Raw genomic sequence first — 24,331 nt, 5'->3', positions numbered from 1 at the left:
ATATCAATGGCTATTTTCATCCCCCACAGAGGGTTGTGGCCCGGGTCATGTTATCCCGAAAAATGGTGAACGTCAAGACAATTTTTTTGTTGGACGGGTCTGACCCTTAAAAGCTTCGACATCTAGTAGTCAACAAAAAGGCTCGTAGCTCATACGCTAGGCTACGGCTAAGCCAATAGCTCAAGAAATTGCAGTGCTCCATCAAATTGAGCAGGTCTATTGCACCGGTCCTACACGTGCCGTAGCTTCAAAACAAAACAGGCTAGATTATGTCTAAACGTGAGTCGACTGAAAATGACCAGCAATCATCCTTTAAACGTCCAAGTCTGCCTGAATCCTGTGATATAGACGATGCCGCTGGCACATGGCCGCTAAACATTACTGTTGAAACCGTTGAAACTGATGGTGAGATTATTGATGACGATCCACTTATACTTTATCTAGCAGAGAGTACCAATGAGTCAAGTCCAGCTCAAACAGAAAGTATTAATATTCTTTCTTTCATTAATCTATTAAATTATAATGTTGTTTATTGTTGTCAATGTACTAACAGATAGCACACAACCCAAGAGTGAGACTTTCAAGAAAGGAAAGAAACGGTGCTATTCATGGATTTGGAAACATACAAACTTGATTCAAGTGAAAGGTCAACCTGAAAAGTACAAGTGTATGTATTGTGAAAAGACATTTGTTAGAAATGGTACAAGTCCCATTTCAAGGCATTTGATCAACAAACATTCTGATAAAATGAAGAATACTCAATGCACCATGATTAACTCTGGAAAGTTGGTCTCACCATTCAAAGTAGGTTTGAACTGTCTTTATTCTGTACCGCAACTGCCTTGACTAACATATTTTAACTCAAGAATGGCAAGCAATCATCATTTAAACGTCCAGCTGTGCCTAAATCCTACAGCAACAAAAAAAAAAGTTTGCAGAAGCACACAAGTGATGATGATGCACTTCAAATTCTTTCTACAGAATTTACCGATCAGTCAAGTTCAGCTCAAACAGAAGGTACTAATTATCCTTTCTTTCTAGTAATTTTTATAATCATAATTTTGTATATTGTTAACATATTTACAGATATCCCACATTCTGAGAGTGTGACACACATGAAAGTGAGGAAACAAAAGTCATGGATTTGGAAATACACTACCTTGATTCAAGTTAAAGGTCAACCTGATAGGTACAAGTGTATGTATTGTAAAAAGACATTTCTTAGAAATGGCACAGGTGTCATCTCGAGGCATTTGATGAACATGCATAATAACAAAATTAAGAATACTCCAACCCCATGCAGTCCGACTAACTCTAAAAAATCGGCTCCGCCGTTCAAAGTAGGCTATCTTTATTCTGTACCATAAGTACCTTAGCAAATATTTGACATGAATTTTTTTGTTTTTGAAGTTTGACCGTGAAAAAGCGGACAGAGATTTTCTTGAATTCATTGTATCAGGCAACGAATCACTTTCCATGGGAGAGGAACCTGCATTTCGTGACTTAATTTCCTGTCTGCAACCATTGTACGAGCCAATGGACAGAGCTGCAGTGATAGATAAACTTATGTCAACTTTCTTGGAAACAAGAGAGAAAGTCTTTACAATTCTAAAAGGAATCAACGTAGCCTTAACAACGGACCTCAAGATCACGTCAAACAACTTGGCATTTATGGGCATCACAGTTTCCTTGCTCACTAAACAATTTAAACCGATTGATGCCATAATAGGATTCAAGCAAATTATAGGCGAGCGTTCCGGCTCAAATTTTGGCGATACCTTTTTTGAAACGATCAAGTCCTTTGAACTCCAAGAACAAGTACGTATTGTTTATCTTTATTACGATTTATTTTACAGTGAATCATTCTAACTATATTCCTTCCTTCACCGGTTCACCCCCAGATGTTATCTATAACAACAGATAATGCGACTTCCGATGAAACCTTCATTGACCACATAGTCTCCCTGACCAAGGGCAGTTCACAACCTTTCGATAAAGGCTTGTGGGTTAGATGTTTCGCGTATGTCATGAACATCTGCGTGCAAACCATTCTTGGGACTGTATCTATACTTCTCCAAAAAGTGAAGCAGAAAAATCCGTTTGAATTTAAATTTTATATTGACAATTTTGTATTTCCCATCAACAGCTTCGCGATCTCATCAATTCAATCCGAGCTTCGCATCGAAGGATTCAGAAATTTAAGAATGTCCTAGAATCATGTGGATTACACGACGAAGGATATCAAGAAGAAGAAGAAGAAATGGCGTTCCCCGAAGGTTCGGTTATTGCTCGCGATCTTCTCCCAATTTTGGATCACACATCGCAATGGAGTTCAACTTATTACTTCCTCAGACGTGCTGTGAAGCTGAGACCGGCCATTGATGAAATCGCTAAAGAGGCAGATCTGCAAAGAAATGAAATGTACAAAGAAGACTGGGAGAACTTGGATCAAGTGCTTGAATTTTTGGAAGAATTTGCCACAATTACCAAGTATATTGAAGGAAGTGGATTTCCTACTTTATCGCTTGTTGTACCAATGTACAATCGGTTGTTGGTGATATTGGAAGACGTTTCAAAAGGCCGTCACGAATCGATCACTCATTCGTTGATCGTAAAGGGAGCTGCCGCTGGCCTTCAGAAATTGGCTTCCTATTACGATAAGTCATCTCCTGTTGTTATGGCGGCAACTTTTATGGACCCGAGACTTAAGATGCAATATTTCATCGAAAATGGTTGGAATTGTGGTGAAGAATCGCAAGATGCACTTCAAGCTATGGATAAGAAACTGATCACAAGCAGAGTTAAGCCAGCGTGAGTTATATAAATTTTGTGTCATCCTTATCGCTATATCGAGTAACCAAGTATTTGATTTTTAGGATACAATCTGTTTGGAAGAATTATAGAGAGACTCCAGTTATTGAACCCGCGAATAGCAAAACCGTCACTGGCAAGAGACCCGCATTTAATGAAAGCTATATTTCCAAGGTTCTATCAAAAAATAGTCCAGTGGTGAAGCTTGAAATGGATGAATTGGAACAATACGAGATGGAAAGAACGGAACCGGTGGACTGTGATCCCTCTGCAGTTTTCACTTACTGGGCCAACCGGTCTTGTCGATGGCCTCGATTGGCTCGTATGGCTAAAGAGATTCTCGGCATTCCAGCGACAAGTGCAGCTAGCGAAAGGGCCTTCATCTTGGGCAAAGATGTTTTCGGAATTCCAGATTCGAATTTAAATCCCGAGATCGTTGAAGCTCTTATATGTTTACGTTCGTGGTATAAAATTGGATTGGTGGGAGCAAAGGATGTTGGAGGATTCTTGGATGAAAAGTTTCACGTGACGCTGAAACTGGAAGGCGATTAAGATCAAGAATTTTGTAATTTTTTCGATAAGATAACTCGGATTTTTTGAAACTTAAGAATTCTCTGAAGATTCTTTCGTAAATGAAACTAAGATAACAAATACACTTTTTAATAATTACACTTTGTCGAATATGAATATTTATTAAAAAATTAAATTTATCGTCGGGCCAGCTAGTATCCAACTATCCATATATTATTAATTTTGTTAAAGATTATTTCTTTGCCACTGGACTGGAATTAGGATTCTGTGTAAGTGGAACGCATAATCGTGAAAAATTATGAAAACAGCGGAATTATGGAATGCGGGAAAAAACCATGGCAACCTTGAGACCAAGTAACGTCGTCGGCTCTTATTCAAATTACAAACGTGGGGGACGTCGTGTTCACATGTGTCTCAATGAAAATCACATGATTTATGTTGTATAAAAAATAGATCAAGATGAAGATTATGTGCTGCTATTGCGGCGTGTATTATGCAAAAGGCATATTTACCATTCCATCTAATAATCCTGCCATTGAAGAAGAATGGAAAAAACAGATCCCAGGTTGTGAAGAGCTGTTGAAAGTCAACAAAAATTTGCCTTTGTGCTATAATCACTTTGCAGAAACAGATGTTATCAAAGAAGACATTTATGTAATCAATGGTAAATCTGTGTCTGTTCCTAGAATGAAGTGGAGTTTGGCACCCAACTCAGTGCCCAGTATATTCAATGGTATGACCCTGAAAACATATGCATCAATTTATAATTATTTTAAAGTTCTGTTTGATTAGATAACAGTTTATCTTTTGGAGTTTCTCGATTATTGAAGGGTGGACTACAACTACAAGATGCTAGTTTAAGTACTAAAGAGTGTGGTACTGATTCAGCTTCATTCGAAATGGATTCTTCAACCATGGCAATTAATAACAATAACTCTGAGGTTTGACATAAACTTTTTCCTTTCTTCAACATGATTAATACATTTTGTGTTTACCATGAAAGGTTCCAGTACAACAATTGCTGCCTTACAGTACTTTGCAAAACCAACATAATTTTAAGCAGTCGTCTATTGAAATAAATCCTCCGATACTCTATCAACCGCACGAGATGAATAACGGACATAAAACTACCTCCGAAGCTGAAATTTCCATGGATTCGTCGAGTACTGTGATAAAAAGAAGTCTTGAACAAAAGACTACTACTTCAGGCAACACCCACCTAGGATGTTGCGACGTAGAAGGCATTTCCGCTTCCAGTGTCAGTCAGTTTAATGTCGCGGTTGGCGGTACCACGCCAACACCTGTCGACGGTCCAATCGTAAGTTAACTTTATAATTCCTCTCCTAACTTGACATTGCGTTTAATTGTTATGCAACTATATCTTAATGTGTTTATTTTTTAAGGTGGGTGTCTTTGTGATGATTCCAAATTCCATAAAACTGCCGGGTGAAAATTGGTACTCGATGCGAGGTGCAGAACAGATCTTGTTTTGTTGCGAAGCTATAGTCAAAGAAGAAGTTGTGGTTATCCGGAAAGGTGTCAAAATTGACGTTAAGGCAAAATCGATTAGTTTTTTTGTTTATCAAGATGCGCTACCGCTCGACAAAGAACTTCCGTGTGGTTTGTATCGGAACTTTGAAACCGTCAACAGTCTCAACGAGACTCTAAAAATTTTTGACGCATTGCCGTTATGTACCGGAATTGACGATGTCCCGTGCCATTTCGTCAAGGATTGCTCGACGGATTTCGGAATCCTAAAAAATGGTTTTTGGCATTCCACCGCGTAAGTGTATCTATTATTCTAAAGACTATTTTATTATGTCCTCCAACTTCCTGGCACCGTTAAATTAATTATAATATTTTTTAAAACTTGATTCAGGTGTTCCGTATTTCCTGATTCTCGACAAGTTCAAGGATTATGCGGATCGTGTTTTTCCTTTAAACAAACTCTTCTTCTTCGTTACTTCCAACAAGGAGAAAATCCTTCAACGTCATTGGCGAAAAAGAAATATGTTGTTAACAAGTATTTGAGCAACGAGGAATTGGTGAAGTCGAAGCAGGAAACCCAAAAGGAAATTAGGATTTTGAAACAGAAATTGAGAAGAACGGAATCTCGATTAATGGTTCGACTCAATCAATAATCACTGGCATCACTTATTGGGGCATTAATGTAATAAATCAATTTTTTCAGGAAAAAGAAACTGAAGTTAGATCGATGCGAGAGAAAATCGTGCAAGTGCAAGGAGAAACAACTAACGCAGCAACGAATAAACGGGTAAAAACTAAAGACTAGATCTTCCTACTGAGATATGAAAATTCATGTTTGTGTACTTTGTCCTTGTGACTGGTCAATAACTAGTCAATGCATAAACTTTGATATCTGTTTGCTCGATCGTTAAGTCCGGCTTATCACTAAGAAGCTGAATAATTTTTTGTTGGATCTGAAAGAAATACAGACAATTTTTTCTTGTTTTTCCGGGGTTCATTTTTGATTTGAAAGATAGCATTAATGAAATGTGTTTGAATTGAGATAGGAGAAATCAGATCATTACGCCATCTGGCAATGACAATTTTTACTTACATGTACAGGCAGACAGTACTGACAAGTTGACGACTGCTGTGTACTGCTGTATCCGTGGAAGACAGTCTCTTGACACAAAAGTTTGGAAACGTAATTATTTTCTTGAAAATGGCAAGTGCTGGTTCTGGTGTTCCATCAGATTCTAATGCTGGACAAAGTAGATATCGTCAACGCACGGTAACCACAACTCATTTCTTTATTTAGGCCGTATAAAAGTATAGCACTGCATAGTCATTCACCTTGCGCAACTACGTTGATTAGTATACTTTCGTGTGAAATGACTCATCTCTATTGATTTCTTACCACAACCCACACAATTTCTTTTTCCAAGTACTGAATTATTTAACAATCAATCAGGGTTCAATGTAACATTTCATATCATTTTACACCTGTATTGGATGAATTGATCGAAAAGAAACTAATGCAAATTCTCAAAACACAATACTTTGACTGGCATTGTAGAGCTTCTTACAAGTTACAACAAAGCCTTAGTTTATTTCCTCATTGTTTACGATACCATATATTTTTTCCTCTTTACCAAAGGCTGTGCTGGGAAATCTACCTGATGATTTTCTAAGACCTGACAGTCTCCAGGGTAGTAATCCATCTCACCAAGAACGTATTGATAGAGAACTGGCTATCCAACTTCACCAGCAGCAGCGTGTTGCAAATATTCAGTATGTCAACCAAAGCTATGCCGGTCAACTAATCATCACCATTGTTGAGGTAAAATCAAATCATCTAAAGCCAAAATGAAGTCAACATTAAATTTCACGACATTTGATCATTTCAGGCTTCATTTGTTAAGAACTACGGAGTAACTCGAATGGATCCTTATGTCCGTGTTCGCATTGGCCACACAATCTACGAAACCCCTGCTTGTCCAAGCGGTGGCAGAACCCCTCGCTGGAATAAGCGCATCCAAAGGTATATAAACAATCTATAAAAACTTTATGCTGAGTCATTTTCATTACTAAAATGACGTATTTAATTTGCCAATAGTTATCTACCGACTGGAGTGAAAAGCATTAGTATTGAAGTCTACGACGAGTGCGCATTAACAATGGATGAACTGATTGCCTACGGCCAGATTCCTATTCCGGAAATTGTTTTTCGCGGAGAATCCGCCGACCAGTGGCTGCAATTAAGCGGCAAACAAGGCGAACATAAAGAAGGGTCTATTCACATGATTTTTACACTCCTGGTAAAAATTTCTTTTCATTTGCCCTTCAGTTATTTTTTGGGGTTTTGTGACGCGCGGCTTCTTTTCCTTTAGCCGATTGCCGCCCCACAGCTGATTGCACCGGGGACTATGGGATTCGCCATGGCTCCAGCGTACGGCGGTTATCCACTAGTGAATTCCACAGTTGTTCCGGTTGGGCAAACACCAATAGCAACTCCTATGATGGTCATGCCCGGCTATGCTCCTTCCTGTGTCCAAATGCCCATTTACAACACAGCCAATCCAGCTTTGGTGACTCCCCAAGGAAATCTTCCCGTCGCTTCCCGCCCGAAACCACTTACTCAAGAGGTAATTTACAATTTTTATTTTTTAATACTGAGATTGTACTGAAATTTCTTCATTAAACTGCGAATTGCAGGAAATTAAAGAAATTATGAGCATGTTCCCGACGCTTGACCCTCAAGTAGTTCAGAGCGTCATTGACGCATGTGATGGGCGTCGTGAAGCAATCGTCGATAGTCTTCTTCAGATTTCTGAACAGTAATTAATTTTTTTAGACTGCCGGGGACGAAGGTTAATTATTTTTGTTCAACATCGCTTATTCGTTACATTACTTTTAACATGGAATGAGTTCCTTATTACTATTCATAATATTTTTTTAAATTAACAAATAGCTGTTTGCAAAGGAAATTTCTATTTTCAACTTTTCACAGTGGCTAGTCATTTATCTGATTGAAAAGGCTATTCCAGTTAATTTTTGTGTATTATCACATGGTATTTCTTCCATGTCTAGATTTCTAAATTCCCCTAATATATCCTCACTGTGGCGTAAGTTTATGAAAAATACATGTTGGCTAACTTTCCCTTACAACCCAGAATTAATAAAGTTTTTTGCGTAGCTTGAGATTCGATATTTTGCAGCTGTAAAAGAGAAATCCAACTAAATTTCTTTTTCCCCTTTAGAAAGCGCAAGATTGTAAATTTTCGCAATGTGATGTATTATCCATTCAATTAACATTTTCAAGTAGATTTTTATTCAGTTTTACGCAATGCTTGTATGATTCCGGTATCGATACTACACCATCTTAAGGCTAAGTACAGTAGGTAGGAATGGGCTTAATGTAGTTTAAATGATATTATCAAGAGAAATAGTAGAGAGAATTTGACACATTCTAGTAGACTTCGCAATTCGCTGAAGAATACTGCGTACATACGGCATCACGAGTGTTCTCACTGTATTTGGAATCGTTGACTCCTAGGTTGGATCCCTATAATACAAGTATTATTGCCTTATTAATTGAACATAACTTTGAACTGTGTTTGCTAGTAGATGATGAAATATTGCGAAAGAGATTCAATTGAATAGGAAATGTCAGATTGCTTACATCCACAAGGTTTTTGATGTTACAGTAATTGGTTCCATAATCCTAAAAACACAACAGACGTAAATATCAGTTATTCTTTCAATTGAATCGAATATTTCCAACTTACCAGCACTGCGTACCACGTCTGGGATGTTGAAAAGCCCTGGGAAAATTCAAAGCATTCTCATGAAACGGATGAGTAATTTAACAAAATAATTTATCTGTATTACCTGGACGGAACAGGAATTGTCTGCGGCGGGAGTAAAAGTGTACGAAACGTCATCAACATAACTACAAATATTTAAAAAATGAAAGAAACTGTCTTAATTTCAATGATTTTTAACATGAAATGCTTACCGTTTCACCGGAGTTGTGTGCGTTCCCGTAACTTTGGTTGGGGATGAAGTAAGGAACTATAAAAACCGACATAAAATTAACTAAGAAATGAACTGAACAATAAAACATGGTGAAAGTGACTTATTGCTTCTGTCAGTTACCTGGTACAAACACTTTTGTCCAGAGCCACACAAGTTCTGAGTATCCATGTTCCATTTTTGCATTTGATTCACTAAAGTAAAATCAAACCAAGCAATAAAACATATTAAAAATCAAGAAATATTTAATTTTAATTACCTAGAGCTGTTTGAACAACATCACATGGTTTTCCAAAAGTCCTTGAAATATGAAAAAAAAATGAAGTTATGCAACAATGTGACCTTCAAGTTATAAGTTCTTACCAGTCCACACGGCAAGATGCATGCAGAGGGTAGGATGACACTGCGAAAAAGCTGAGACTGATGGCGCTTAAAGCAACACCAAATACGGACACACAAAGAATTGCCATCTTCCTAGAGCAACAGCAGCTTCTGGTAGGTTCAACTACTGAAATATTTTAATCGAGAATTTAGAATCTTGTAATGTACTAACATTCAAAGATATCAAACAAAGCATGCACTAACCCTTATTGGAAAGTAGTGATTTAGTTTCACCTTTGTTGGGTGCCATTTTATAAAGTTGAAGTAGTTATAGAGAAAACAGTTTTTCCTGAAAGATACCCAACACCAGTTAAGAAAACAACCTTCACCCACCATTTAAATTAAATACAGATTAGCATAAATTAAATAGAAAGACAATACGTACAGGTAGCCAGACCGGAATGCTTGACGTGTGTTATATAAGTGAGAGTTGGTGAAATTAGCAAGTCCTGTTATTTGTTTATTTCGAAATGCTTTTGTTTTTCTTTAAGCCATCTATCAACTGCAAAGTACACTATTAAACGAGGACATCTATCGTCAGTTTAGTAAGCTAAGCTAAATGCAAAAACAGAAAAGATGAAACGATAAGTTGTTAGGAAAAAAAAAGTTTCATCGATAAGGTATTTCTCAAAACGTTGTTGGGCTCATCAATCTACGGCCTATATGCGTCGTATCCGCCCGTGACCATCCGTCAGACATCACGTGACTTCGTGATTAACCCGGCTCAAACTGGAGCGCGCGGAAGAAGGAATATAACAGGGCGTAACAGGGTATGGAACAAGTTATTACTTCCCATTTTTCGACAACAATGATTCACGTACAACATTCATAATGTGAAGTACTAAAAATTTGGTTTTTATCGTATAAAAACTCGGGATTAGAGGTCCATCAGTCTTATAGGCCCGGTTGCTCTCGACAGTCATGAAAAGGAAAATGTATTTTGTTCTTTATCTCACAAAAGTGTTTTATTTTTCAGTCATTTTATTCAGCCAAATCCTACGCTGACCCCAATCCTTTAAGAGTCTAGTAGCTGGTTGTTTCTATTCTTCTTTTTCTTCTTTGTTAATTTGAAGTCTGTTTTTTTAAAAAAGGAAATGTTTTAAACCATTTTTCCGCACTGCCAATTGTAGCATAAGAAAACGACAGCCAAGAAAAATTCCAGAATAATTCACGAATTAGATGTCGTAGCACGACCGAGATAAGTCGATATAGTAACCTTGATTGGGAGATAAAAGCCTGTCAGCAAATATTAAGCTAAATATATATCCTCTGAACTCGGTCTATTATTTTCAGCTCGTCGTGCAACCCCGGCCCCCGTTTGACGGCAATCCATTGCACGGAAGACTCTCATTTTGAGCTTCCAAAAGAATTTTTTTCCTTTTTTCCTTCGCGGAAACTTTTTTTTTTCACAACATTTTTCGGCCCAGTTTAAGTTGAAGACCGACGATCAATTTCGAATGAATCACGAATTTTCCCGCTCAGCAATATATATGCTATTACGACATACATATATAGCAGCAGCAGCATATCAATAAAGTATAGAAAGCTATAGACTTATTAGGCACATGTCTGTAAATGAGTTGTTCGTGAAGTTTGCTGATGATTGCCGACGATCGATATCAAATGGAGCAGTCTGACATGACCCGCGCGTTTCCCTTTTATACATGTCGTGACCGCCGCCGTACGACCGATTGCAGGTCGATTCAACATACTACATAACATGTTATATACTATATCGAATTGATGATGGACGAGTCTATATACTATAATCACCTTTATACAGGTTTACATTGATACAATAAGTTTCCACCATCAAAGTTTTCCAGGAAAATAGTCTATGGCTCTCGCATGGAAACCATCAATCGATATTATTGGTTCAAAGTGATTTTATGGCCTAGACGATATTATACGTGTCCGGTACTATATACTATATACTACATGTGCGATGCGAAGTTGTATATATTGCACTGCACAAGGTTATCGGAACCCGGTGTCAAAAGTGTTTACTAAAAGTTATTCAATCCGACTCTCTCTAACGGCGGTCTATAAGATATGTCGCGTTTCAGATTATTAGTTAGGCTAGGCACATATTTGGATCGACTATAATGTTACACCGCCGACTAATTCATTCCTTCCTACATATTTGCGTCGCTGATAAACAGCACAACTGCGTCATATTTTTTTCTGAAATTGTACTGGACTGAATCACGTGGGAATTTGGGCGATTTTTCCGACTCAAATTTATGAATTCGAGAACTGATTGCGTTATGACGTTTTGTATGAACTTTATTATTTAAAAAAAAAAAGATTGCCGAGTGTCATAAACGGGTGTTTTTCGTGCTTGCCATGTTTAATGACTTTAGTTTTTACAAGCCTCATAAACGCCAAATGATGAGCGCAGAAAAAAAGGGACTAGACGAGTGTTTTTCCATCCATCCGTTGGCTTCTTTTTGATTCTCTCCCCTGGATGTGTGTGTGTGTGTGTTCGGATTACATCAGAATGCCAGACACAACACATGATGGATCGATTTTATTTCTAGGAAAGCCTGTATATATCTCACGGCACGTGTATTTATTATATGTGAACGGCGCCAACAATAAGCCCTCTCATTCACTCATCCGTCCAATCTATTATACATCTTTCGTGAGGATACGCCAAACACACCAGATGGCTCTGCTGGTGTCAATGTTTTTCTTTTGTTTCAGCTAGCAGTCGACGGCCGCACACAATCACGTGGCGGCGTTTGATAGAGCGGAACAAAGTGTAAATAATAACCATCAGACTCTTGAATTATTTCCCAAGTTTTTAACGACAATTTTTTAAGAGCTTCCTGGAGTTGTTGCTTGTCAAACTTTGTGATTGCTATTAATAAGCGGGCTGCGAATGTACAACTCGGTCGGTAAGTGGCTAGTTATTCCATCAGCACGAACTGCTTCTCGTCAATTTAGTTTGTCTAATCGCTGCAATGAATCCCGCCAACGTTTTGAACGCTTGTTGGTTCTCGATTTTGAGGCCACCTGCGATAGCCAACGTGGCACCATTCGACCACAGGTATATAAAACCAGCAACAACAACAGTGTTGTTGCTTCGTCTTTTATCCTGCACGATGATGATGATAAAAAGCCCTGATATGTGAAACCTTGAAAAAATATCAGGAGATTATCGAGTTCCCTGTTCTCAATGTGGAGACAAATGGGTTTGAGATAGTGGGCACTTTTCATCGCTATGTCAAACCACAAGTCCACCCCACCCTGACACCTTTCTGCACCAGCCTCACAGGGATTATTCAGGTGAATATGGGGAGTTGCCGAGTCCTTTATCTCTTGATTAGATCTGTTTTTTTTTTGTTCCCCCCCTGTTGAAAGGATATGGTCGAAGATGCAGCCCCCTTGAAAGAAGTAATGGAAGACTTCCACAAATGGCTCCTATCTCAACATCTGCTAAACAAAGAATTCGCTGTCGTGACTTGCGGCGATTGGGACTTGAAGGAGCTCCTCCCACGTCAATTCCTCCATACGGGACAGGTCGTACCTGCTTATTTCAAGTCGTGGATCAATATCAAGATGGTTAGAAACAAAAAAACACCAAAACATTTCTTTTGATGTCGTAGTGTACTCACACGCGATCGGAAATATAAATCATATTTATTTAGATATTCGCCGAGTCCACTGGAGTTTACCCACGTAATCTCCCTCACATGTTGTCCCACGCCAAACTGGTCCATTTTGGTCGATTACACAGTGGAATTGGTAAGTATAATTTAACCTTGAAAAATATCAAACCTTTTTTTTTTGGTTGGAATAGAATTTTGACCTCTGGTTATATTGTTTTGTTATTCTTCTATAGATGATTGCCATAATATTGCAGCAGTTGTTCGTTTCCTGGGCCGGCGTTCTCAGTGCTGGCGACTGACAAGTTTTTTGGAAGATTAAATAACAACAATCGAGTATTATCCGTGTCAAAAAATAAAGCTCACTTGAACCGTATCGTCCATTATTGTCGGCCAGAGAGTGCAGTGCATAAAAAAAAGGACAATTTCACGTACATACATACCGCCCTTGTCTATATTATATATAAAAGGGTTAAGAAATCATCGTTGCGTATCGTTTATCTCACGATCTTGGATTTGTTTTCTTCTGGCGCCTAGGAAAGACGAACAAAACAAAAAAACAAACAAGTTGTGCGTGACACGGTTGGCTTAGTTTTCTCTCTCTTCCATCGCTGCTGCTGCAGCTGTTGTGTGTGGCAGTCAAACGACTGGAACGTCTCGATTTGCTGCATCACTCTTACTTCATTCGATACGCTTTGGCTGGCACAGTGTTTTGTTTAGACCAGTAAAGGCCTCGACTTTAACAAGAAAAAGACGATTTTTAATGTTATTATAATTTTCTAATCAAATTCAAGCTCGGCCTTGTATATAGAGCCTAAATCTTTTTTTGGTGAAGAGACCACCTGGTTTATTTTTTTAAAAAGTTGCTACTCGGAATTTTTCTCATGGAGACACACAATCAGGGGGCTAGAGAAAAAACGAGTTGTGTCGTTATAAACGTGTCCATCTTATTCCAACCCTCCCTTTTTCTATACCTTTTAAGGGATATAGATATGATAATGAAAAATAAATGAGAGAAGAAAAATATATTTAGTCGAACCCGTTTGTGTTCTGCTAGTGATTTGACGCGTGCAATTCCCAACGATCAATGACCGCAACTATTTTTTCTTTTTTCAGATTGACACACACAGCTCAGCGATATTATCCTCCTGCAAGGACAGCAGCAGTGGTCTGGGCATGACCATACGCGTGTCGAAATTCTTTTTGTGTTTATAACGTGTAGCGCGGTAGTGGCATATTTTCTTTTCGGGCTTGGCTGAGTTTTTCTTATAGCTCCAACAACATTCCCATCAATAATAAAAGAAGCTCGGGAAGTTAAAAAAAAATTTTCACGAAAAAATTATTAAAATTTACTGGTGTGGATCGCGTGAAAAGACTTCATCATTTTGAATGGTGGTCCTGATTATAAAATAATAACAGATTCTCCCCCTCTCTACAAGGAACAAAAAGAAGTCTAAAGGACTTTTTAGATGTTTGGTCTGTATGTAGGGTAGTAGTAGTTGTAGAGGGGGATAGTTTTCTGAATGTAATCATCACGTCAACAACTCGTCAGAGCGGCTTCAATTAAGCCAGCGAGACAATCGTACACAAGTTTCTGTATGTAGAGCTGGGGCATATGTATATATAATTCATTTAAACCCGAGGATAAGGTTTAAAAGGCGAGGGGGGATAGACAAGTTTCAGTTATCTATATAACGGTGATAACCTTTATCTATTTCCACACACACACACACACACAGTAAACAAAACTTTCTGAAACATATTTTTCGAGTATTTCCTTATTTTGACAGGTTTTTTTTTCGAAAAAATATCGATTCCACTTTATAAAATTTCCACCACCACCACCAAAATTTATCGAAGAAAGGAAAAAGGAGTAAAAGTCATAAAGCTCATTGTGGGGAATAGCTGGAGGCAGTGGGCGGAGTTCCATGCGCATCGTCTGCCAGCAGCAGCAGCCAGGCAGTGAGGCAGGGGCAATGGCTTTAAGGCAGTTCCCCCCTTCCAAAGTCAGTTGGTTCGGTGCTAGAGAGGAGAGAGGACATACACGATTTTCTCTCTCTTTTTTAATTTCTTTTTTTTTCGTTATTTAATATATTGTGTGTGTGTGAGTGAGTGTGTTTAGAGAGAAAGAAAAAGAAAAAAAATATCCCAAATGTTACACTCGTGAATTATCTCTAAGGGATTGTTATATCGTTAAATTTTTGAGGGAGAAAGAATTAAACACGTGGCTGTGAGAGATCGGCCATTAAAAAGAACAAAACGTTGGGGCTGCAGAATATTTCCGCACAACACACGTGTTGATGTAATGAGTCATCGCCTTTGATTTCTTTCTTTGGGTTTGAAATTTCTGCCGATATAAATCTATTTGTGTGTGGGTTTGATTTTTTGAGAGAGAAAGTCATGGGTTCGTTGAGACACGAGTCTCGCCATTTGCTTTACCCACCCCAGCAACGCAACAGTCCAGTGCCTTCGTCGACAGCCATCATGACGAGTCCGATTTCCGTATTGGCCGCCCAGTTGAAGAATAGCACATCATCGAGTCCGTCTGCCGGATGCAAAGAGCCCAACAACGAGTCGATGGATTCCGGGGTGGCTGGTCTTCGCGATGGTCTGACGACGCCCCATGGGGGTTCGCCCACTTCCGCTACGAGTAGCAGTAGCAGCAGCAGTCACGTTCTGCTCAACCACCATCACGCTCAGCAGCAGCAATCAGCTTTGGCCACCACCCCGTCATCCACCCTGCTGCTGCCACCAGTTCACGATGACGGACTCCAGTACATTGTCGACCGGAGCAAAAATACAACTTACCTCAAAGGCAGATTCCTGGGAAAGGTAACTATAGAGTAGATGTGTCAATTAACCCTGGGCAAAGTTGTTGTTTGGTTGGGGTGGAATTAGATGTTTTCTCTTTGGCCTCAACCTTGGAACGAAAGCGAACAAGAAACTGGTAAGAGGGGGGGAAAACAACAACAACACAGAAGAGAAGAGCCTTTAGGGTCCCTTTGTTGTTTCTGACCCACTTGATCAGCTGATGGTCGATGTAATCCTCCCAAACAACTTCTTCTTCTTCTTTTTGATTCCGTTAAAGAAAACCACAGATTTTTCCCTTTTGCAGACCGGGGGGTTCGTGTGTGTGTGTATACCCCCCTTCGAAAAACATATTTTTCTTCTTCCCCTTTGTATACAACCCCAGTGTTGTTGGTAGTAGCTGGAGGGCATCTAGGGAAGAAGAAGAAGAAGTTTTACCAGCAACAACAACGGGTTCTTGTTGCCTTTGGGGCAGGTAAATGGCCACCAACCCCTGCACTGCTGCTGCTGCTGCTACCTTCTTCTTCTTCTGTGATTGTACTTTTTTTTGTTCAGGTTCTTTAGGAGAAAAACCGTAGGGGTGGTTTTTGGGTTATCTTTTGTGTCGGCTGGCGACACACACCAGAATCGGTCAAGAAGGCCCTTCACCTCTTCATAACCTTGGTGGATGTGGACGTGGATTGCATTGGGCTTTCTCTCTTTAGCGTGTGGTTAATTAGACCAGGAGAAGAAGAAGAAGCTTCTTTCTTACCGACGACCAATTAAGGAAATCTAGTCGTAAAATGGAGGGGGGAAATGACCGGAAAAATATCATTATCACGAAGTAGCATATGTGTGACCTGCTGGTGGGGTCACGACTCTAGTCTAAAGGAAGTGGCTGGCCCACTGACTTTTTTTTTCTTCTTCTCTTTGATATAATAACTGGCAACAGTAGAAGAAGAAGAAGAATTTGATTCGTCGTCGTGTAAGAAAAACCTTGAATCGGGTTGTTTCTCTCTCTATCCCTCTCGTTTTTGGGTTCTCTACACACTCCCGCAGGGGCTACTATATACTTTCGTCTCTCTTTTCTTTTTTCATTCTTCTTCTTTGCACCGACATTCGTTTATTTCTTACCTGAAGAAGAAGAACCCGTATATTTCCAACATCCCTTTGTGAACTTTTGGGCGAGGAATAATTAGACGAAGGGGCAGCAGCAGATTTAAAAGGCTAAATGCCTTTAGGGAATATTTTTCTATCTGGATAAAAGTCTTATCGGTCAGTGTTCTTCTAGAGAGAGATATTTTGTTTAATACTTTTTTCGTGCGACCGGAAAGACAGGTGAAGAGACGCCCACGTCTTGTGGGAACGACATTCCGCCTTCATCTGGATGCACCAACCACCAAGGGAAAACCACAAGCTTAAATTTCCACACACAAAATCTCTTTTCCCTTTCCTCTCTTTTCTCCTTCTCTCTTTCGCTGGAACTGACCATATAAAGACAAAGGAGAGAGAGAGAGAAAAGACGTTGACCGGAAGATCATGTACACCCCCCAACCGCATTACACAACACAGGAGAGAAAAAGAGAGGCAGCTGTGGGTTATGTGTTGAATCACTTCCGCTGGATGGCCGCCACAATGGCCAACACCGGAGGATTTTTTTAAACAAGAAAATGTGGGGTAACTTGAGAAATGAGTCGGCACAAGACTCTCTCTCTCCCTACACACACAGGATGCTGGTGGTTTGGCCAGTATCAGGTGTGTGCCCTTTCAAATCACCTGTTGGGTTGGAGGAGGGGGGTTTACTCGTGATAATGGTTACAGAGTGGTCATTTTCTATTTTTAGGGGGTTTCTTTTTTTCTTGTTTCCCCCCCAAATGTGTCCAGGTATTTCCTCTTGTGTGTCGGGGGCATTCCATTTTCCAAGGTGCGCGGGTCTGTCTCACGACGGACCCCCGAAAAAGGAGAGAAAATGCCATCATATCCTCTGCGCACACATATATATTTATAGCATAGAGAAAGAAGAAGAAGAAGAAGAAAAAAGATATTGAAATGAAAGGGAAATAACTCTGTCAGACCTCCTGCCAGCAGTTCCTCCGCCTTCGATGCCGAACAATCACGAAAAGAACCGTTCGCTGGAAGGTTTTTTTTTCGCTCCAAGGGTATACCCCTCCTCTCACCATATAACCCCTATCTCTGGCAACCATCACCGTCTTCTTCTTTTATATGTTTTTTTGTGAACTCAGATTTGTCTTGTTGTCGGAGATGTATTTTTTTCTTCTCTCTCTCTTGAATTTTATTTATGGAATTTTATTTTTTTTTATTTCATAGGGGTCAAACTGGTTTTCTTTGAGATAAAGAGAAAAAAAACTGGGCAGCCCCTTTAAAAGGATAAAAATTTTCTTGTATCCACATAAATCCTGTCTAGACACAGGCAGCAGCAACAACAACCACTTCATTAAGAATAGTTTCCATCCCTCTTCTTCTTCTCTGGCGCAATTAACAATTATCATCGTCTGCCATCTCCGATACTGATCCTCTTTTTGTTTTGTTTTGTTTTCCCAGGGTGGATTCGCACGGGTCCATGAACTGACGGATTTGACGACTGGACATGTCTACGCGGGTAAAATCATCCCAAAATCGCGCATCACCAAACCTCACCACAAAGAAAAGGTAAAAAAAAAAATGAAACAAAAGAGACAACAGCTGTGTTATTGCATCACAGGAAGCCATTTTCTTATATATATTTTTCCAGTTACTTATTGTGTCACATGTTATTAGTAGAAGAGTCGCTCCCCTGTCTATTTAGTCGGCTATTATCTTTAAAGGGGCTTCCGCCCAGCCACAATTTTTTTTCGGGAATTAACACGTAACAAAAATAAAATAAAAAAGAAACTGGGAGGAGGGCTATAAAAGTATTTGACAGATGTTTGGAATTGGGAAATTTTTTTCAGAGTTGGCAGCTGTTTGATTCGAATGACGAAATTTGTGTGATTCGATTTAATTGTGACCTAGTTTTGACACAAGGAATAGATCCATCTGGTGGACAGTCGCTATCGCTAGATCGCCACCTCCGCCCCTTATTTCTATCCCCCCACTGCCTCCTCATTGTGTGTGTGTTTGAAATTCTAAACCGACGAATGGGGAGAGAAAAGAGACGGACAGAGACATGTGACCTGAGCGCGAAGTTTTTCCTACTACCCCAGCAGAACCCCAAAAAGTCTCTCTGAAATATTTGGGCGTGGGAACGAAAACAAAAACGACGGCCTTCCTCCCGCAAGTTGACGCCATAATCAGTTTGGAACGAAGAAGAATTACAAACAAAACAAAAAAGAAAAGATGTGTGTCCAGCCAGCAGCTGATGAATAACTTTCGTTTGGGAAGGGGGTGATGGACCATCTGCCACCTCCCGGGAGATAATTCTGGGCTCAACACCAAGAAAGAATTGGGAAAATGTTTTTTAATTAATCTCGGTCGTTGAAGCTCGTTTGTCGGCAGCTGGGGCCAAAAGGCAGTTTTTGGATTCTGGAATTCATTGAACGGGGGGAAAAGAAAAAAAAAAACATCTGCCAACAAGCGACTCTTCTACTACTACTACCCCATGAGAGAAAAACGAACGAAACGAAACGTCCGTGTGACATCGTGCCAAATAGCCTTTGCTATGTGAACGTGAGGTGTATAAAAATAGAGCTTTGCGGTTATGTGGTTCTCTCTCTCATTGGTGTGGCTGGGTGAACGTGTCGTCGTCGCCCCTTGTTGTTGCAACTCGCCCCAAAGTGACGGGCTAGAAGAATGGAAATAACAAGAGAAAAATCGGCGACATTCCGCAGTTGCCTGGGATTCTCTTTATGGGATTTCATGAGTCAGAGGAGGTCCTTTTTGAAAAAGAAAACGTTTTTCTAAAAATAATTGTAATCATAATATTAATGAAGTAAAAAAAAGGGGGAAAATGACCCCCAACAGACGTAACACACAAAAGTCTCGGCGGTTTCTTTTCTCTTTCTCTCCCAGGGAGATGGATCCCTTTTTTTCCTTTTGCCCCACAACTCACTGGGGGTCTAAAAACTCATTTTGTATTTTTAGCTGAAAAATTGAATGAATTATTATTTTATTTTTATTTTATGTTATTTTAGATCGCCAGGGAAATTGAACTGCATCGCAACTTGGTTCACCTCAACGTGGTTCGATTCTATCACTGTTTCGAGGACTCTGAAAATGTCTACATCATTCTGGAGAATTGTTCCAAAAAGGTAAAAAAAAAAACGATACCCACACGAAACTGGGAATGAATAATTTATTTATTTATTTATGTATTTCACGACAGAGTCTGGTGCACGTGATGAAACATCGTAAAACATTGACGGAACCCGAAGTTCGTTTTTACTTGCGCCAGCTGGCCGACGGTCTCCGCTACGTCCACGGCGCTCGAATCGTTCACCGTGATCTCAAGCTGGGCAACATGTTCCTCTCTGAGAACATGACGGTCAAAATTGGCGATTTCGGATTGGCTGCCCGCCTCCACGCCGAAACTAAAGTGTAAGTTTTTTTTCTAAATTAAATGACATCCCAATCTCGTTATCTCTGGAGGGGGGCCGACAGACAGACAGAAGAATAAGGGGAGACACACATTGTCACACAAACATGTTGTTTACCGATGGAATGTTGGAAATGGACGAGAGTTGAATTCGAAAGTGGAAAGGGGGGGGGGTTGTGTAGGGGTTGTTGAAACGAGTTAACAAAAGAAGCAGCGGTGGTCAAATGGGATATAACGGGGGCACTAAAAAATGAAGGGAAGACGGTCCAATTGATCCCAATTCTTTACCCTCTCTCAAGTTTGTCTTCTTTTGTCCAAATGCCGACCAAAGTTGTTGGAAGAATGCGCCGCTACAGTTCTGAGTCTTCTGACCCTGTTTTTTTCCTTGTAGAGAATCGATCGAACCTTTTTTTCCACCCCTCTTTTTACCTGTCGGGACTTGGTAGAAGAGCGGTGTAGTTCTTTCTTTTTTTATCTGTGCCAATTGATTCTTCAATGTCTGCTCTATTTTTGAACCCCTCAAGGACGATATGCGGAACGCCGAACTATATCGCGCCGGAAGTGTTGAGTCGCCAAGGACACGGATACGAAGCCGATCTCTGGGCCATGGGCTGCATCATGTAAGTTTCTTAAATTCTAAAATTTAGAGCTATAAATTAATTTGAATGATTTAAAAATCAGGTACGCCATGTTGGTTGGGCAGCCGCCGTTTGAGACGTCGACGTTGGCCGAGACGTACTCGCGGATCGCCCACAATATGTACGTGATTCCTCAATGGGTGTCTCGTCCGGCTCGCTCGTTGATCCGCCAGTTGTTGGCCCCCGATCCGGCCCACCGCCCCACGTTGGATCAGGTGCTGAAACACGATTTCTTCACCAGCGGATTCATGCCCGTCTCACTGCCTCCGTCGTGCTGCTCCAAAGCCCCGACGTTCGCCTCCAACGACAGCGGAATCAAGTCGGACGGAGATTCCACTAATGAGAATACCAGTCCGTTAGCGCCGCATCACCTCCGCGTCCCGTCTAGTTTTCAAGGCAACAGATCACGCCCGGAATCCGTCAAGGTATAGAGAGCAGTGAAAACAACTTAACCACACACAAACATTCCGTCCGTCGCTCTCTCCGTGTGTGGGCAATTTATTTATTTACTTTTTCTTCTTTTTAGGTTCCCAGCAATGGTAATAACCAGAGTCAAAAGGATCAACGCGTTGCCAGAAGTCACAGTTTGAAGGAGACGCCGGCCTGTCGGAAGGAGAAGAAAGAGGCTCAACAACAACAACAGCAGCAGACGCAACAACAACAGCAGCAGCACAGAGGTCTTCCTGGCTCTTTGAAGCAAAAGATAACCAACGTTTTGTGTCCCGATCGAACGACCGACGACCACAACAATAAGGAGCCGAGCGGAAGGGTTGGTCCTCCGCCTCCTCCAACATCTGCAGCACCTGCCGTACAACAACAACAGCAACAACAACCGTCTTTGTACACCGCCTTAGATTCTTGCCTTTATCACGCAGCCCAAGGTAACAAAGACAAATCAATTTTTCAACTTACCTCCTAATTAGAAGGAATTAAAATTTTTAAAATTTGTTTAGTTCCGTCAAACCCGTGCCCGGTGCCGTGTAATCCGCTCTTCATTTCCAAATGGATCGACTACTCGAACAAGTACGGCTTCGGTTTCCAGCTGTCTGACCGAGCCGTGGGCGTCCTGTTCAATGACAGCACCAGGATAAGCTACTCTGGCGACCGGAAGTAAGTCTTTGCTTCCGTTATAGAGTGTTAAATGGATTACATTATCTAACCCATGATTTTTTCTTTTTCACTTTCTCCCCTTGTTCTGTTTTAGTCGCTTGGACTTCCAAGACGCCACCGGTAAGACGAGTAGCTACAGTCTGAACGCTCTTCCATCGTATCTGATGGAGCGGCTGACTCTCCTTCGCTATTTCGCCCAATATATGGATGAGAATTTGACGGAAGGAGGCGACAGCCAGCAGCAACAGGAACAGGCCTCGACGACACCGTCGACGTCACCCGTGCACAGACGTCGATCCTTTGTCCACATGAAGCGTTGGGTGCGCACGCCCAAGGCTATCATTATGCAATTAGACAACAACACGCTCCAGGTAAAATCAATTGATTATTCTATTCATTCCGGAATTTTATTTAAAAAAGATAATTTTTGTTTGTGTTTAGATCAACTTTTTCAAAGATCACACCAAGATCGTCTTGTCGGCCGACACGACCTCGACGTCGGCCGTCACCCAGTATTGGGTAACTTACATCAACAGCGACCGATTGAGCGCCACCTACCGTTTGGTGGACATTTCCCAACTCGGTTGCGAATCGACGCTGCGCGAACGGCTCGTCTTCGCCCTGACGGTGTTGCGCGAATTCGCCGAATTGGACGGCGACAAAATCTGATCTCTCTTCCTCCGCCCACCAAAAGATAAAAAAGAGGAGATATGATGAGAAAAAAAACGACAACAAAAATTACCCCCATTTGTGTTCAATCACGTAGCACCACAACTACCTTGTGTGTAAGAGTAGAGAGGACGAATTCTTTTTATTTCGTTCCTCTTTACGACTCTTTTTTCAACTGCAATCATCGGCGAAAAATTTTTGGTTTCCACGTCGCGTTCATTGATCTCGTTTCGCGACCCTTCTTTCCATCTTTCTCTCCACCAGCTCCTTCCTTTTCCTCCTTTCATATTCTTTTACGTTTATTTTTCTCTTTGTAACGAATAATGATGATTCGACTCTTCTAGATTGGCGCCACTCGTGCAACTTTTTTCTCCTTTTTTCCAGTAAAAATCATGTTGATGCAAAATTCGATTAATGCCTTTTTTTCTGTCTTGTAAATCAGCGTTTGTCTTTCTCTTGCCCTTTTTCATTTAAGAAGCTAAAGAATTAATTAATTAATCATGATTATGGATACGAAATTTTCATCCTACCACATCCTCCGCGCTAGCTGGTTTAAAAAAATAATAATCCTCCTCCTCCCAAACCCTATCCATCCCCAATTAGCCCCCCAGCTAGTCAGCTGTCATTTCTCATCTTCCAGAAGAAATTCATCACGCTACTCTTTTTTTCTTCTTTCATTATTTTTTTATGTGCCCTCTAAAAAATTAGTTTATTATTTTTTTTTATTTTTTTATTGTTATAAATATTCCCCCCTTAGGTCTTTCATGGAAAAATCGAAACGATGGTACACTCCCACCTCCTCCACTACTACGTGTGTGTGTGTCCGTTTCGACTTTGGGGTTTAAAAAGGCCATCGTTCGCTTTGGTTCTTTAAACACACATATACCATCCCCCCCCCTCTTCCCATCCTCTTATTGTATGTGCATGTTTCCGGTCTTTTCCCTCTGTGTGTGTGTTTCGCCGGTTACGTGTGAGAAGAAAAAGAAGAAGAAAAGTTTTGAAAAAAAGAAGAAATCAAATAATAAAAGAAATTGTGTGTGTGTGTGTGTGTAAGATAGACACACACATAGACACACAGCCCGTAACCAAGGAATCAAGAACATATCGTGAGTTGCGCGGGCTATACTAAAACAAAAAAAAAATTTATATCCCCGACATTTGGTCGTGTGTGTCGTGTCGTCTGTTATATTGGGGGGTGGTTTAAGAATGGGGTGCAAAGAAATTATGTTTTTTTTTTTTCTTTTCTTTTTCCAATATTTTTGTGTGTGTGTTTTCTTTCAGAAAAACAAAAGAAAGAAGAAAAATAATGTTGGTCTCTCCCGATCATGTTTCAATCGGTTTCAATTGCAAAATGTGTGTCACTCCTTAAATTTTTGTTTTTTTTCTTCCCATGTTTTGTTGTCCCACGAAATGATGGAAAATGATCGTGTTCTGATTTTGTGTCTGTGTGTGCGCGTTTTTGTTTTTTTGTCTCTAATTTTTGTTTCGTTTTCTTCTCCCGCGTGCTATTGGCTAGCGCTCGGTCCCGCCATTTCGATTCTACAACCGATTGACGTGTTGTTTCGCTCAGCGCCCCCCCTCTCAATCCTCCTCCCTCTCGGTGTAATCGATAAATGATGATTGCGTGTGAGAGTTTAAATAAAAAACAAAAATTGTTCCGCTCGTCTGCGTTTTATTTCGTGGAATTTTTTTCTTCTTCCCGATTCTTCGACGGCGCATTCCTCGTGAAAATGTGAAGAAAGAAAAACGTGTTTACTCAC

At 40.4% G+C, this 24,331-nt stretch overlaps 6 protein-coding genes across 11 annotated transcripts; 5 read left to right on the top strand and 1 right to left on the bottom strand.

The window, feature by feature from the left end:
* Positions 1-34: 34 nt before the first annotated feature.
* Positions 35-3,480, top strand: LOC124203959 (zinc finger BED domain-containing protein RICESLEEPER 2-like). Its single transcript, XM_046600878.1, has 8 exons — positions 35-483; positions 554-804; positions 867-1,017; positions 1,087-1,340; positions 1,411-1,818; positions 1,902-2,081; positions 2,147-2,811; positions 2,877-3,480. The coding sequence occupies exons 1-8, from the start codon at positions 270-272 to the stop codon at positions 3,361-3,363; spliced, it is 2,610 nt and encodes an 869-aa protein (XP_046456834.1). The 5' UTR covers positions 35-269; the 3' UTR covers positions 3,364-3,480.
* Positions 3,481-3,801: 321 nt separating this feature from the next.
* LOC124203962 lies at positions 3,802-5,814 on the top strand. The gene is made up of 6 exons (XM_046600882.1): positions 3,802-4,075; positions 4,135-4,283; positions 4,346-4,660; positions 4,746-5,125; positions 5,222-5,465; positions 5,534-5,814. The coding sequence occupies exons 1-6, from the start codon at positions 3,802-3,804 to the stop codon at positions 5,633-5,635; spliced, it is 1,464 nt and encodes a 487-aa protein (XP_046456838.1). The 3' UTR covers positions 5,636-5,814.
* A 108-nt stretch (positions 5,815-5,922) lies between these two features.
* On the top strand, positions 5,923-7,977 carry LOC124203965 (toll-interacting protein B-like). Its single transcript, XM_046600887.1, has 6 exons — positions 5,923-6,100; positions 6,467-6,649; positions 6,717-6,850; positions 6,926-7,127; positions 7,200-7,454; positions 7,525-7,977. The coding sequence occupies exons 1-6, from the start codon at positions 6,032-6,034 to the stop codon at positions 7,648-7,650; spliced, it is 969 nt and encodes a 322-aa protein (XP_046456843.1). The 5' UTR covers positions 5,923-6,031; the 3' UTR covers positions 7,651-7,977.
* A 169-nt stretch (positions 7,978-8,146) lies between these two features.
* LOC124203968 lies at positions 8,147-9,724 on the bottom strand. Of its 6 annotated transcripts, none has more exons than XM_046600894.1 (10): positions 9,611-9,712; positions 9,430-9,514; positions 9,208-9,349; positions 9,104-9,144; positions 8,968-9,038; positions 8,828-8,883; positions 8,701-8,761; positions 8,598-8,633; positions 8,492-8,533; positions 8,147-8,374 (listed from the first exon to the last, which is right to left on the bottom strand). In XM_046600894.1, the coding sequence occupies exons 2-10, from the start codon at positions 9,473-9,475 to the stop codon at positions 8,279-8,281; spliced, it is 591 nt and encodes a 196-aa protein (XP_046456850.1). In that variant the 5' UTR covers positions 9,476-9,514; positions 9,611-9,712; the 3' UTR covers positions 8,147-8,278. The 6 variants fall into 6 exon arrangements, with proteins under 6 accessions (XP_046456850.1, XP_046456851.1, XP_046456852.1 ...); XM_046600895.1 differs by having other exon boundaries at positions 9,208-9,352; positions 9,460-9,514; positions 9,611-9,696; XM_046600896.1 differs by having other exon boundaries at positions 9,460-9,514; positions 9,611-9,696.
* A 1,958-nt stretch (positions 9,725-11,682) lies between these two features.
* LOC124203967 (ERI1 exoribonuclease 3-like) lies at positions 11,683-13,212 on the top strand. The gene is made up of 5 exons (XM_046600892.1): positions 11,683-12,277; positions 12,382-12,516; positions 12,592-12,792; positions 12,879-12,975; positions 13,073-13,212. The coding sequence occupies exons 1-5, from the start codon at positions 12,110-12,112 to the stop codon at positions 13,156-13,158; spliced, it is 687 nt and encodes a 228-aa protein (XP_046456848.1). The 5' UTR covers positions 11,683-12,109; the 3' UTR covers positions 13,159-13,212.
* Positions 13,213-14,805: 1,593 nt separating this feature from the next.
* On the top strand, positions 14,806-24,233 carry LOC124203960 (serine/threonine-protein kinase PLK1-like). Its single transcript, XM_046600879.1, has 10 exons — positions 14,806-15,668; positions 18,186-18,293; positions 19,754-19,870; positions 19,945-20,156; positions 20,679-20,774; positions 20,836-21,217; positions 21,319-21,673; positions 21,746-21,902; positions 21,997-22,273; positions 22,344-24,233. The coding sequence occupies exons 1-10, from the start codon at positions 15,237-15,239 to the stop codon at positions 22,569-22,571; spliced, it is 2,364 nt and encodes a 787-aa protein (XP_046456835.1). The 5' UTR covers positions 14,806-15,236; the 3' UTR covers positions 22,572-24,233.
* Positions 24,234-24,331: the final 98 nt, after the last annotated feature.

The sequence above is a fragment of the Daphnia pulex genome, chromosome 10, assembly GCF_021134715.1.
Source record: "Daphnia pulex isolate KAP4 chromosome 10, ASM2113471v1".
NCBI classification, from domain to species: domain Eukaryota; kingdom Metazoa; phylum Arthropoda; class Branchiopoda; order Diplostraca; family Daphniidae; genus Daphnia; species Daphnia pulex.
This window is presented reverse-complemented; position numbering and strand designations above follow the sequence as displayed.

What these genes read in the sequence shown, in the direction of transcription:
- LOC124203959 (XM_046600878.1), top strand. Translation starts at nt 270, where the DNA reads ATGTCTAAACGTGAGTCGACTGAAAATGACCAGCAATCATCCTTTAAA. An exon ending in TATCTATACTTCTCCAAAAA is followed by an intron (nt 2,082 to 2,146) that starts GTGAAGCAGAAA and finishes TCCCATCAACAG; the next exon opens with CTTCGCGATCTCATCAATTC. An exon ending in ACAAGCAGAGTTAAGCCAGC is followed by an intron (nt 2,812 to 2,876) that starts GTGAGTTATATA and finishes TTTGATTTTTAG; the next exon opens with GATACAATCTGTTTGGAAGA.
- LOC124203962 (XM_046600882.1), top strand. Translation starts at nt 3,802, where the DNA reads ATGAAGATTATGTGCTGCTATTGCGGCGTGTATTATGCAAAAGGCATA. An exon ending in TTAATAACAATAACTCTGAG is followed by an intron (nt 4,284 to 4,345) that starts GTTTGACATAAA and finishes TTACCATGAAAG; the next exon opens with GTTCCAGTACAACAATTGCT. An exon ending in GGTTTTTGGCATTCCACCGC is followed by an intron (nt 5,126 to 5,221) that starts GTAAGTGTATCT and finishes AACTTGATTCAG; the next exon opens with GTGTTCCGTATTTCCTGATT.
- LOC124203965 (XM_046600887.1), top strand. Translation starts at nt 6,032, where the DNA reads ATGGCAAGTGCTGGTTCTGGTGTTCCATCAGATTCTAATGCTGGACAA. An exon ending in TGGAATAAGCGCATCCAAAG is followed by an intron (nt 6,851 to 6,925) that starts GTATATAAACAA and finishes ATTTGCCAATAG; the next exon opens with TTATCTACCGACTGGAGTGA. An exon ending in ACATGATTTTTACACTCCTG is followed by an intron (nt 7,128 to 7,199) that starts GTAAAAATTTCT and finishes CTTTTCCTTTAG; the next exon opens with CCGATTGCCGCCCCACAGCT.
- LOC124203968 (XM_046600893.1), bottom strand. Translation starts at nt 9,475, where the DNA reads ATGGCACCCAACAAAGGTGAAACTAAATCACTACTTTCCAATAAGG. An exon ending in GCATCTTGCCGTGTGGACTG is followed by an intron (nt 9,145 to 9,207) that starts GTAAGAACTTAT and finishes TCATATTTCAAG; the next exon opens with GACTTTTGGAAAACCATGTG. An exon ending in GACAAAAGTGTTTGTACCAG is followed by an intron (nt 8,884 to 8,967) that starts GTAACTGACAGA and finishes CGGTTTTTATAG; the next exon opens with TTCCTTACTTCATCCCCAAC.
- LOC124203967 (XM_046600892.1), top strand. Translation starts at nt 12,110, where the DNA reads ATGTACAACTCGGTCGGTAAGTGGCTAGTTATTCCATCAGCACGAACT. An exon ending in GTGGCACCATTCGACCACAG is followed by an intron (nt 12,278 to 12,381) that starts GTATATAAAACC and finishes AAAAAATATCAG; the next exon opens with GAGATTATCGAGTTCCCTGT. An exon ending in GCCTCACAGGGATTATTCAG is followed by an intron (nt 12,517 to 12,591) that starts GTGAATATGGGG and finishes CCCTGTTGAAAG; the next exon opens with GATATGGTCGAAGATGCAGC.
- LOC124203960 (XM_046600879.1), top strand. Translation starts at nt 15,237, where the DNA reads ATGGGTTCGTTGAGACACGAGTCTCGCCATTTGCTTTACCCACCCCAG. An exon ending in CACGCCCGGAATCCGTCAAG is followed by an intron (nt 21,218 to 21,318) that starts GTATAGAGAGCA and finishes TCTTCTTTTTAG; the next exon opens with GTTCCCAGCAATGGTAATAA. An exon ending in AGCTACTCTGGCGACCGGAA is followed by an intron (nt 21,903 to 21,996) that starts GTAAGTCTTTGC and finishes GTTCTGTTTTAG; the next exon opens with TCGCTTGGACTTCCAAGACG.